This window comes from Echinops telfairi, unplaced genomic scaffold, assembly GCF_000313985.2.
Source record: "Echinops telfairi isolate 266 unplaced genomic scaffold, ASM31398v2 ScPeMD7_17;HRSCAF=63, whole genome shotgun sequence".
Lineage (NCBI taxonomy): Eukaryota > Metazoa > Chordata > Mammalia > Afrosoricida > Tenrecidae > Echinops > Echinops telfairi.
Genome location: NW_022103914.1, coordinates 1,142,411 through 1,154,429, shown reverse-complemented (window position 1 = coordinate 1,154,429; position 12,019 = coordinate 1,142,411). Strand labels below are relative to the sequence as shown.

General features: G+C 56.4%; 1 protein-coding gene and 1 pseudogene across 2 annotated transcripts in view; one reads left to right on the top strand and one right to left on the bottom strand.

The window, feature by feature from the left end:
* Positions 1–12,019, top strand: part of SEMA5B (semaphorin 5B) — a 39,951-nt gene that overhangs the window by 24,639 nt on the left and 3,293 nt on the right. For both annotated transcript variants that reach the window (XM_004712232.3, XM_045287564.1), the window contains exons 8-16: positions 218–353; positions 2,350–2,557; positions 2,685–2,892; positions 9,091–9,208; positions 9,322–9,503; positions 10,818–10,961; positions 11,110–11,257; positions 11,385–11,610; positions 11,754–11,972. In XM_004712232.3, coding sequence (XP_004712289.1) covers positions 218–353; positions 2,350–2,557; positions 2,685–2,892; positions 9,091–9,208; positions 9,322–9,503; positions 10,818–10,961; positions 11,110–11,257; positions 11,385–11,610; positions 11,754–11,972 — 1,589 coding nt within the window. The remainder of the gene's footprint in view (positions 1–217; positions 354–2,349; positions 2,558–2,684; positions 2,893–9,090; positions 9,209–9,321; positions 9,504–10,817; positions 10,962–11,109; positions 11,258–11,384; positions 11,611–11,753; positions 11,973–12,019) is intronic.
* On the bottom strand, positions 4,849–5,028 carry LOC115868660 (annotated as a pseudogene).

Here is a 12,019-nt window from a genome sequence, read left to right as displayed (position 1 = left end):
ACCCCCGGGACAGTTCTACCCTGCCCTACAGGGTCGCTAGGAGTCAGAATCAACTCACCAGCAGGAAGTTGTCTTTTTTCTGAAATGTGAAAACCCCACAGAGCACAGTTCTACTCTGACACACACAGGTCGCATGCTTCGACTCCCCTCAGCAGCTACTACAGGTACTGCAGATGCCTAGAGGGAGAGCGGCATCGCACTGTCTCTTGCCTTTCAGAAACAGCATCGCCGCCTCTGCTGTCTGCGCCTTCAACCTCAGTGCCATCTCCCAGGCTTTCAATGGCCCTTTCCGATACCAGGAGAACCCACGGGCTGCCTGGCTCCCCATTGCCAACCCCATCCCCAACTTCCAGGTACAGCCCCGTTTCCCCCTCTTGTATACCCGCTCTCCCCACCACCGGCCACAAGCTGAGGCCCAACTTTTGCTCAGAGCAGACAGACACCAACCTAGTCCCTGCTGCTCTGTGCCCATCTTGGGGATTTGGGATGAAAGGTGGTAACCTCAGAGACCAGGGGATGAGAGAGGAGAGCAGCTTGGGGACTGTGGAGCATGTGCAGGGCTACCTCTAACCGTGGCCCTGCACCTCCAGAGAGGCAGGGAGGGGACCTCAGCTCTGCTCAAGGCAGGGAACTTAGAGATCACTCATAGAGCTCTGGCCGGAATGCGGGGATTTCAGCTGGAGTGTCTCCCAGTCTATCAAAAATGGGTACCAATGCCGGGAGGCTTTCTGAGGGTCAGAAGGGACAGGGCCTAGGATGGTCAGTGCGAGCATCCTCAGTCCTGGTTGCAGAAGTGGGGCCTTCTGAGGGGCGATGGGTGATGGGTGTTCTACCCTATTTCCAGCCCAGGGGGCCAGGTGGAACAGAGAAAGATCTCAGGTGTCCCAGTTTGACAACCCTGAACCAGATCTGGCCCTGTCTCTTTGTGACCTTCAACTTCTGAGTCCCTTTCTCCTCTGGAGGAGAGGGATAATACCGTCCACCGCAGAAATGGTGCACAGGGGGTTAGCATGTACTTAATGTTGATGGTGCTTGTGGCCAACTAACCCAATTCAATTCACAGCTAAGTGCTGTGGATGCTCGGTAAACGGGAGTTCCTTCCAGCTTTGCTTTCGAAAGCAGAGAAGGTCTGTGCTCCTCGGGCCACAGGAGACAGCAGGAAGGGCTTGGCTCAACCCGGGACGGGCACCCAAGGCAACAGTTTTATTGACATAGATGGTAGTTCACATGTGCAGTCGAATAGTTTAAACATATTAAAGTATCCCTACAGTCAAGTTTAGAACATTTTATTTGTACTCATTACAATTAGTTCCCCATTTCCCTCTGCTATCCCCTGCCATAACCCCAAGAAACTATTCATCTGGTTACTGTCTGTATCGATGTACCTATCCTGGATTTCAAATGGAGGAACACATACAAAGACAAAAAGCAAAAATAAACCAAAAACCCAGTAACAGCGACAACAACAAAGAGTTGAAAAATCTCCTCTGAAAAGATAACAGGAAATAATTACTAGAACAAATTTCAAATGGGTTTAAAGGGAGAGCAAGTGATACGGTGTTCAATTTTAACCCGATGACATCTGTATTAGTCATTTTTCAATGCCCTCTGTCTAGATAGATGGCAGGTGATTCACATCGTGGTCAGTGGCCAGAGGGAATTCACTGGAGCCTCAATCCACGTGGGGAGCCTGCAGACGGTTTTCACTGTCATCCATAGCCTTCTGCAAACTGAGTGCTCAGAGTTTAAGCTCTTACTCCATTCCCTCCCCTGGCCTTGGATTTTATTACTTACAATCCTTGGGTCACACCGGCTGGGGTGCTTCTTCCGTGTGGCTTCAGCTTTTAGCTCCCTTGGCAGCTTGTTTGAAGACAAGCCTTTAAGACCTCAGATGGTATTCTTTCCGGTAACTGGGCACCATTTGATTTCTTCATACTTCACTGTAGCACCCACATCGTTAGTGATCTCTTCGTGAGCGCAGGTATCAAGTAGGACTGTATTTAAGAACTAATTGTTCTTAGATTAGGGCTACAGTTAAGAGCTAGCTCAAAACCCATTCATGTTTTCTATAGTTTACATATGCTGCTGGCCCACTTTGGAGACATCATTATTTGTTTATTGGGGGACATTCTCAATAAATAATTCATTTTTAGATAGCCCAGCCTTCTTTGTCCCGAAGAGGCATTCCTCCACGGAAAGGGATCCAACAGGAACTTATTTTCTGGGCGGGAAGGACAGGTGAGGGGCAGAGAATCAAAGTCCCTGACCTCGCGATCCGGAAGGGGGTGTTGGTGCTGCGTCCTCCCCGGTGGCAGCAGCACGCTCCACACCTCCTGCTCTTGGTGGCAGTGCGGCACCCTGCCCGAGGTGGGCCCCAACGAGAACCTGACGGAGCGCAGCCTGCAGGATGCGCAGCGCCTGTTCCTCATGAGCGAGGCCGTGCAGCCGGTGACCCCGGAGCCCTGTGTCACGCAGGACAGCGTGCGCTTCTCCCACCTCGTGGTGGACCTAGTGCAGGCCAAAGACACACTCTACCACGTGCTCTACATCGGCACCGGTGAGTCTGCCCAGGTCACCCTGGGTCTCAGCAGGGGGTGGGGGTGGGGGGTGTGAAGGAGCTCCGGGCTGGGCTCTGGGCTCATGGGACCTTCAGGCCACCCACGTCTGGCCCCTGGCCCCTGCAGAGTCGGGCACCATCCTGAAGGCACTGTCCAAGGCGAGCCGGGGCCTCCGCGGCTGCTACCTGGAGGAGCTGCACGTGCTGCCGCCTGGGCGCCGCGAGCCGCTGCGCAGCCTGCGGATCCTGCACAGCGCCCGCGCGCTCTTCGTGGGGCTCAGCGACGGCGTGCTGAGGGTCCCACTGGAGAGGTGTGCCGCCTACCGAAGCCAGGGGTAAGCAGGAGGGCACATGGGCAGGCGGAGCTCCCTGACACCCCTCAATCACACTGTGGAGGTGGGAGGTGGTGCCCAAGGGTCAGGTCCTCCTGGCTGCACCCTGGCACTGTCTCCAGTGTGTGGCTGTGGGCAAGCCACTTAACCTCCCTGAACCTGGGTTTTCCCCACATAAGCTATCTTGCAGGGCTTTTGTGTGGGTTAATTGGGGTAATCCACGTAAAGCTCTTACTGCCTAGGGGAAGTGGTTTTTCACGTCACCCCCATGGTTAGGGCCTGTCCGCCCTCTCCAGCCCACTTGATTGATTCGAGGTCCTGTCGGTTCCAAGAGCAGCCTTTCTCTTTGAAACCGAACCATGCATTACGGTGCGTGGGGACAGGTGGGGCCGATGCTTCTAGTAAGCCAGAAGGCTTTTGCTCCACATCCTCCTTACCTTAGAAGAGGCTGGCCTAGCCCGTTGAGGGCGGGGCCAGAGGGTAGGGACCACTCGGAGAAGTTCCGTTCACTAACCAGTTGTTTGAAACTAGCTTTTTGAAAATGTAGCTTTGGGGTGTTCACAATTTGGCATCACTGACACAGAGATTTCTAGGGGGCAGGGGTGGACACAAAAACCCATCCCAAAGCCAAATGGAAATGTGAGGCCCGCCCCCACAGCACCCCCTCTTTTGTATGGTAATCAGAAGCTGGCCTTGGCTGGCAGAGCCACAGCCATGTGGGCCCTGGCCTTTGGAACACAGAGTCCTCCTGACTGTGCCCATCTGTTCTTGAGGTTTGGGAGACAAAGGCTATCACTGCTGCCAAGGGTTGTCCTCCAGCCTGGGCAGGGTGTGCGGGGAGCTGGGCAGGAGTCTGGAGGGCCGGGAGAGTGCTGGGCGGTGATGGTGCAGCCGCCGTGCAGGAGGAGGGCACTGGCAGACACCCAAGCTCCCCTTGGCCCCAACACCTGGCTCGCCAGCCAAGCACTGAGCATTTCCTAAGTCCAGCGGTGTGTTGAGAACACGTCGCAGGGTTGCTGGCATAAGAGGAGGGAAGATGAATTAGGTTTAAAGACGCGGCCACTTCCTTCCCAGCTGTCAGCGTCTGTTAGGGAGAGGGACCTTTCCTTAGCCTGTTTCTGACATTCAGGAAGAGATAGTGAGGGGGCAGGGGAGATCCCCAGGTGGTGGAATCAGACACACCTGGGTTTCCATGTCTGTTCCAACATCTCTAACTTATGTCTCGAGCAGGATGCCTAACCAGTCGAACTTCAGCTTTCTCATCAGGAAAGTGGGCACATAGTGACTGGAGCAAGTGATATTAACTTAGGCAAAGTCCTTGTGGGGCCCCGAGATTGCCAGGGAGTGCCTGGCTCAGGAGATCCTAGGTGCTAGCTAGGATCGCATGCAGAATTCTTGGCTGGTACAAACAGTTGCCCCAAGATTGGAAGTCTGAGATCACCTAGCAGCACCTCAGAAGAAGGGAAAAACAAGAAACCTTCGTGTTATTGAGTCAATGCTGACCGGAGACCCTGTGTGAGTTTCTGAGATTGTAACTCTTTACGGGAGTAGAGAGCCCCATTTTTCTCCCACAGAGCTGCTGGTGGTTTTGAACTGCTGACCTTGTAGCTAGCGGCTCAACTTATAACCACTATGCTACCAGGGCTCCAAAAGGCCTGGTCATCTAGTCCCCCCAAATCAGCCATCCAAAGCTCAGAGGAGCACAGTTCTATCCTGATGCACACAGGATGGCCAAGGTAGGTGGCGACTCGCTGGCATCCTGTGTTAGTATCTTACTCTGTTTTCAGCTCCACAAATACTATTAGGGGCCTCCTGACCCAGACCCCAGTCTCAGAATCTGTGATGCTGATTGTAGATCGACACCCTGCTCAACAGTGAATCACAGGCCACCTGCTGACAGCATTGACCCATTATCTTGTGTTCTTTTCAACTTTTATTTTATTGTTTTCTTTTTTCGAGAGCCCCTGGACCATTCCTGAAAGTACTGCAATACCAGGTTGATGCGTGGAGTGGGTGGAGCAAGCTCCTAGTCCAACTCCTACTTGCAAAAATACATTTAATATATTGTCCTCAGATAGGGAACTTAACAGATATTCACTGTTGCTAAATTTGCCATGTGGGCCTTGTCTTGCAAGAGATGGTAAATCCTTGAAGGCAAGCAGTCTCCCAGTCCTTTCAGCCCCGGGCACAAAGTGGCCTTCCGCCAGGGCAGGAGCTTGCCCTTGACGGGTCATTTGGCCCGGGAGGAGTGCAAGGAAGGAGTGGTGAGGGGACCAGGCAGTGGGTGGAGGGCGGCTGAGAATTCCAGGGTGGGATTTTGACTCCATCCTGAGGTGGGCGGGTGTTGAAGGGCCTGGAGGCAGCAAAGGGAGCAGGAGGCCAGGTGCAAGCGGTGTATGATAGAGGTCAGATAGCAGGGAGCCTCCTGTCTTCTACTGGGGTGAGCTGGTGAGACTCCTGGGAAGTACCGGAGTCTTCAGGAGGAAGAGATGCCTGGGACCCTCCTCCAGTCCCACGGTTCTGCAGGGAGGGGACAGCGAGGTTCCACAGCACTGCTGTTGTCTCTGCACCCTGGCGCTGGGCGGAGCAGCAAAGTCGAATCAGGGCATTTGAGCCTTATACTTGAGTCCCACTTGTTTTCTACAGGTGGGATCCCCAAATGATCACCTGTCAAGTCACGTTATTACAAGGGGAGTAAAAATGCCGAGAGCAAACCAGCCGTGTCTCCACGGCCGAGCTGAGCGCTCTGGGAGGCTGGGTACCAACAGCTGGCCACTTGCACCCGAGTCCGTTTTCCGTTGTGTGGTGTCGGGGTCAGCTGCGTCCTAAGACAGGCATTCAGGCTTTTTACTGCCTCCTTCCAAAGCTGGGATGGATGAGGGTGGTCCTCTCCTCTGCCCAGGACCCAAGAGCATGTCTTCACCCCCTCCTTCTACTCAGGTGAATCTCAGCCCACAAGCATGACCAGGATATTTGATGTCGAAGCCATCCCTTCTCTCTTCCAGTATCCCTTCCTGCTGCCTGCGGGGGACCCTCTGCCCCAGCTCCCTCACAGACACTCCCCCACTCCCCGCCCCCGACTGCCCCCTCTCCTTCCGAACCTTGGAAGGTGGCTCTGGCAATGTCCTCCCACCTGATGGGCAGTAATGGGCCTGAGGGCCCAAGCCCATAAAGCCCCTTCCTCGCTGGACAGCTCCCATTGTGAGGCTAATGGTATATGCGCTGGAATCATCTGCCTTATGACTTCCACCATCCATCTCTGTCCTGCCTCCAAGCCCAGGGAATGAGCCTGTTCCCTTTGGTAATGTCTGCTCGAGACACCGCAGTTAGAGCAGCCGTGTGATATATCGTTGGGCTGAAGGCTCCTTTTATGAGAAGACCTTTAAAAGTCAAGACACTCTAGCGCTCCTCTGCTTGGTTCCTTTTCTTAAGACCCGTTTGTTCGCTGCCCTGGACGCTTGCAAGTGGCCCTTGGCAAAAAGTAGCAAATGCAGATCCTCCTGGCAGGGGAGGTCTGAGTACCCCCTTTAAATGTGCACCAGAAGAGGGCATAGGTACGGTGTTGGAGACTCTCCCTGGCCCCTGAGACTGTAGGGGTGTGTGCCCAGGGCCGGCCTGCCCTTTCAGAAGCTGGCTTCTGTTTCTTTTCCGGGTCTCTGGCTGAGAGGAGGAACGTTTGAGCAGGCCAGGAGCCTGGGGCCGGCTGGGACGGCACCTCCTCTGTGTTTTCCTTCCTTCCCGCAGTTTCTAGTCTGTCAGGAATTTGAAAGACACCACATGCCCTTTCTGGGCTTGGGAGCCCTGACCAAAGTGAGCCTGCCACCGTGGACTGGTTCATTAGAATCATTAGATCCCCATGCCTGGGCCTGCTACAATCCCACGGGCTCAGATGTAGGCAGATCTGTTCATTAGGGCATTTCGGAAAGCTCCCTAGGACATGCTAATGTGGTCCCGACTGGGAACAACTGCCCCAGGACGACCCAGGCCCCAGATGAAAGGGAGGGCAGGAGGCTCGCTGCCCTGCCCCAGCATGCTCTGCGGTGTCTCCTGCAAACTGGCTCAAGTGGTCGGCTCTTGCCCATTCTCTCTGCCGGCAGGCGTTTTGGATGGATAGCATCTCATTTGTTGTTATTATTGATCACTTAGCCTGCCCCCCCCCCCTCCCAATTACTTCAAGTTGTTTCAAAAGTAGCTATTGAGACCCTCTCAGGAAGCTGAGAGAAAGAGACTGCATGGGGCTCTTCTGCGTCCGGTTGATTGTGCCAGCTGTTGACTGGGTCCAAACGCCGGCCGGGGCAGAGGGTCAAGGAAGTCCCCATATTGCCTTGCACACATGTGGCCCTCAGTCCCCTGGTGTCCTGGGCAATGGATTCTACCAGGGAAACGCCCCCAAATCCAGCCGTTGTTCCCAGATGAAAATATGAGCACACCGACATCGTGTGGTCGACACAAATTGCCTTTGACTGAGTAAAGTGGAAACAGATGCCTGGGCAGCAGGCCAGTGTCCAGCATTCCTGGGGTGGACAGGACGTGCTTACTGGGGTCCACGGAGGCCCTCAGCAACAGAGGCCTCGAGCATTCATTGCCTTCCAAAGCACGAGTCCGACCCCAAGCAGGGGTCAGCAGTCTTTACTGCCCTCCTCTGGGGCCATGGGGAGCCCCCTTTCCTCTGGGAGTTCCCTCACCACCCTCTTTTCTCTCTGAGACTTGACATGCCCTCTCAAACACACTGTCCCACATGACAGGTGAGAGGCTCTCCTGGAAGCTGCAAGGGGAAACGAAAGCAGAAACGGTATCTGGGGAAACCTCACGCTATAATCCCTGGCTCGCTCTGTGGCTTCTGTGTCCATTTGACCCTGAGCATGATTAAAGGTCCTCTCCGGCCAATGCAAAGTCCCTGTGCAAACTCCCACAGTGTTGAGGGGTTCTCTCTGCACCCATCCCTCCCTGGTCCTTGGTGTCCAGAGCCTCCCAGGTCCACTCCTGTCCCTTGGGATTCCCTTTCGACCCTCTCAGCGGCCCGCTGCCGCAGGGAAGCAAACCCTGATCAGAAGGGGCCAAAATTAGTGGGGAGGGGGCTGAAGAGACTCCGGCGTTCCAGGGGGCCCTGTTGCAGTGGGCTCTTAATGCGTTGGGGAACCCTCAGTGATGTGGCACACTCCGGGGCCCAGTACTCTCTTTGTTTAGTAATGCAGAGCAAGTCCTGGTTCCAGAATCTTCTCCAGATTCCTTTCCTCCCCCTTGATGGCCAGCCAATAGGGATGTAGATTTTCATGTTTTAAAAACCCACCATACTGCTCAGGAGGAAGGTAAAAGAGGCATCTGAGAGGGGAAGACGGTGAGGCAGCACATCCTCTCTGGACCACCGATGAGAGAGCCGCTTCCAGGGCTGGTGAGGGGGACCTGGGACAGCCTGGGCTCATTGATAACAATGATACCAGTTCACGTGGGCTCTGGTTCCTGGCACTGAGCAGCACAGGTGTGTGGGCGCCCCTGTGTGTGAGGGCTGCACCCACACTCACTCCATCTGTGACATCCACAGGGCCTCTGGCAGGGAGGCAGTCCTGTGAGGGAAAGCCCTGCCTGGGGGTCTGGAGACATTCTTCCTTCTGTCTCTGTAGTGGCTTCCTCCGGAGATTCTCAGCCCGGCCCCCATGATCCTTCTCCCCGCAGAGCTTCTCTGCTGCGCTGGGCCCAGGTACCAGTACTTGAAAGCTGCTCTTCAGATTCTACGGAGCCGTGAGAGTTGAGAGCTGCTGCCAGCTGACCTTGAAGCTGGTTCACGTCTCTGATCATGGGGTCTGAGGGGAGGCACTGCGCCTTGGGGTTCCTGTCGATCACATCTGCTCCTCTGGCCTTGCGGAGGGGCGTGGGGCAGTCAGACTTGGGAAGGCAGTGCGTGCAGTCTCTTGGTGGAGTCTGTGGTCATGGAGGGTGACGAGTTGGCCCTCTGGCCAGCTCCCTGCAATTCCTTATCCACTACGTGGGGGCAGATAAAAACAGTCTCTCCCTCATTGGGTCATTGCACGAAAGTAATTCCTTAATGCCTGACAGAGTGAGTAAATGCTCAATTTGGCTTTGTCTTCTTCTTGGCACATGGATGGAAAGGGATGCCGCAAAAAGCATGTCCAGGTGTGCTGTTGGGACGCAGGTGAGGCTGGGAGACCCGTGGGCTTGCGTCTCAGGATCTCTGTCTGGCAGGGCATGCCTGGGGGCCCGGGACCCGTACTGCGGCTGGGACGGGAAGCAGCGAAGCTGCAGCACGCTGGAGGACAGCTCCAACATGAGCCTTTGGATTCAGAACATCACAGCGTGTCCTGTGAGAGCCCCCGCCTCTCCCCACAATTCCGCTACGACTCCCACTAGCCACCCCAGAGTCCCCTGGGACCCTGTGGATGACAGCTATCTCCTGCCGCCCATGGGTGTCTGTAGGTGCGGGACCTGACTCAGGATGGGGGTTTTGGCCCCTGGTCGCCGTGGCAACCATGTGAACACTTAGATGGAGACAACTCAGGCTCTTGCCTGTGTCAGGCCCGAACCTGCAACTCTCCCCGGCCCCGCTGTGGGGGCCGTGACTGCCTGGGGCCGGCCATCCATGTTGCCAACTGCTCTAGGTATGTACGGAGATAGGGCTTACACAGGGGCCTCCTTGGACTGAGGAGGAGGGGGTGGGGTGGGGGGGCACCCGGAAGTGTTTGTATTAAGGGACAGAAACCACGTCAGGAGTGTGCAAAGGACCGGCCAGGTGGCTAATATCCAAGGCAGGAAGCATGAGCCCTGGGGGAGTTCCCACTCTAGTGGGAGAGAAGTTTCTCTCGTATGGGCCTTCTCAACGCAGAGGAAGGCTGGAGGATCAGTCCCCAGGCACACCTTAGCTTACTCACGCCAGCTGTCTCAAACACGAGGGACAGCAAGGAGCAGTGGCAAGGCAGGCAGACCCGGGCCCACTCCTGGTTTGACCCTGTGTGAACTTGACCAAGCCACTTAACCACTCTGGGCCTCTAGCCACTCTGGGCCTCTCTAACCACTCTGGGCCTCTCTAAGTGAAGGTCCCCACCCTGAGAGTTACCGAGAGAGGTCAATGAGATCGTGAGGAGAAAATGCTTGCTCACTGCCTGGAGCCTGGGCCCTCCATAAACGGTGATCTCTTCAAATAACTGTGATGTAGGTACGTTTTATTAAGTCAATCCTCCACCCCATGCAGTAAGAGTATCATCACTATCCCTGTTTTATCTGAGGCGCCGAAAGTTCCAGTCACTAGCTCAGCGGCTAAGTTGGTTGAGCTAAACTTTGAAAACTGGAGCCCCGGTAGACGAGCGGACCTGTGAGAACAGTGTGAGGGTGGGGAGGTAGGCAGAGAGCACGAGTTTGAGGGACAAATCCTAGCCAACCAAAAAGATCGACAGGAATGTTGCAGATAGAAGGTGGGGGCTGGCCTTCCTTAGAGATTGTCTTAATCCCCTATGAGTAGGACTAAGGCCCACTTAGTCCCCTGTGAGTGAGTTTCTATTATGTGTGCCCTTCTGCTGAAGGTGCTCAATGCACACCTGAGCAGTGAACGAGAAAACGAATGTGCTTGCCAGAGACGGCCTGGTTCAAAGCAAGAAACCGAATGCATGGCCAAGTTGGTTCAGACTCGCAGTGCCTGATAGAATAGAGTAGAATAGCCTAGTAGGATCTCCAACACTGTGAATCTTGACGGAAGCAGATTGCCACCGTTTTCTCCTGCAGAGTGTCTGACAGCAGACCTCTCCGTCAGCAGCCAATCAATCAGTTAACCATTTCACCACCTGGGCCCCGTGACCCGGCCTGCTCTTTTCTGGGTCACTGCCTGACACTTCCAGACAAGGACAGGAAATCCAGCTGCCCAGCAGTGAACTAGATTTAAGGAGGTAAACGCCCAAAGGCCCCCTCTGTAACGCCACCAGGAACGGGGCCTGGACCCCGTGGTCGTCGTGGGCCCTGTGCAGCACGTCCTGCGAGATCGGCTTCCAGGTCCGCCAGCGAAGTTGCAGCAACCCGACGCCCCGCCACGGGGGCCGCATCTGCGTGGGCAAGAGCCGAGAGGAGCGGTGAGCTAGCGTGTGGTCTGGGCCTGCCCAGGAGGGCAGACTCCATCTTTCCCGGGCTCCAAGTTCCCAGAGACCCCGTGTTCAGGAAGGGCAACCGGCGCCCTGAGGTGACCACCCCTCCACCCCCCCACCCCCCCACTCTCCTCAGGTTCTGCAATGAAAACACACCCTGCCCGGTGCCCATCTTCTGGGCGTCCTGGGGCTCCTGGAGCAAGTGCAGCAGCAACTGTGGGGGCGGCGTGCAGTCGCGGCGGCGGTCCTGTGAGAACGGCAACTCATGCCTGGGCTGCGGAGTGGTGGGTCCGGGGCGGGGGTGGGGACCCCTCTGGCAAGTGAGACCAGGCAGGGTGTAGGGGAGTCAGGGGCTGGGGGTCCGCCGGACGGCTGCCGGGCAATAAAGGGCCACTTGCTTCGCCTGGAAAGGAGTTCAAGACGTGCAACCCCGAGAGCTGCCCTGAAGTGCGGCGCAACACGCCCTGGACGCCCTGGCTGCCCGTGAACGTGACGCAGGGCGGGGCGCGGCAGGAGCAACGCTTCCGCTTCACGTGCCGTGCGCCCCTGCCGGACCCCCACGGCCTGCAGTTTGGCAAGAGGAGGACAGAGACGAGGACCTGCCCTGCGGATGGTTCGGGAGCCTGCGACACGGATGGTACAGCCCCACGCCCTTACCACCCCCTGTCCCTCCAGGCCCCAGGGCGGTGGTGGCGGTGGCGACAGCTGGGGGTGAAGCTCAGGGGCGGCAGGGTAGGGGCGTGGGGACCCCCTCATTGCTGAGGTCGATCCCCTCCCCAGCCCTGGTGGGCGACCTCCTGCGCAGCGGGAGCGCCTCTCCACACATGGTGAGCGGGGGCTGGGCCACCTGGGGCCCCTGGTCGTCCTGCTCCCGGGACTGTGAGCTGGGCTTCCGTGTCCGCAAGAGAACGTGCACAAACCCAGAGCCCCGCAGTGGGGGCCTGCCCTGCGTGGGTGACGCGGCCGACTACCAGGACTGCAACCCCCAGGCTTGCCCAGGTAATCTCTCCCATAAAGAATCCTTGCATGGGGTTAAACCCCAGCCC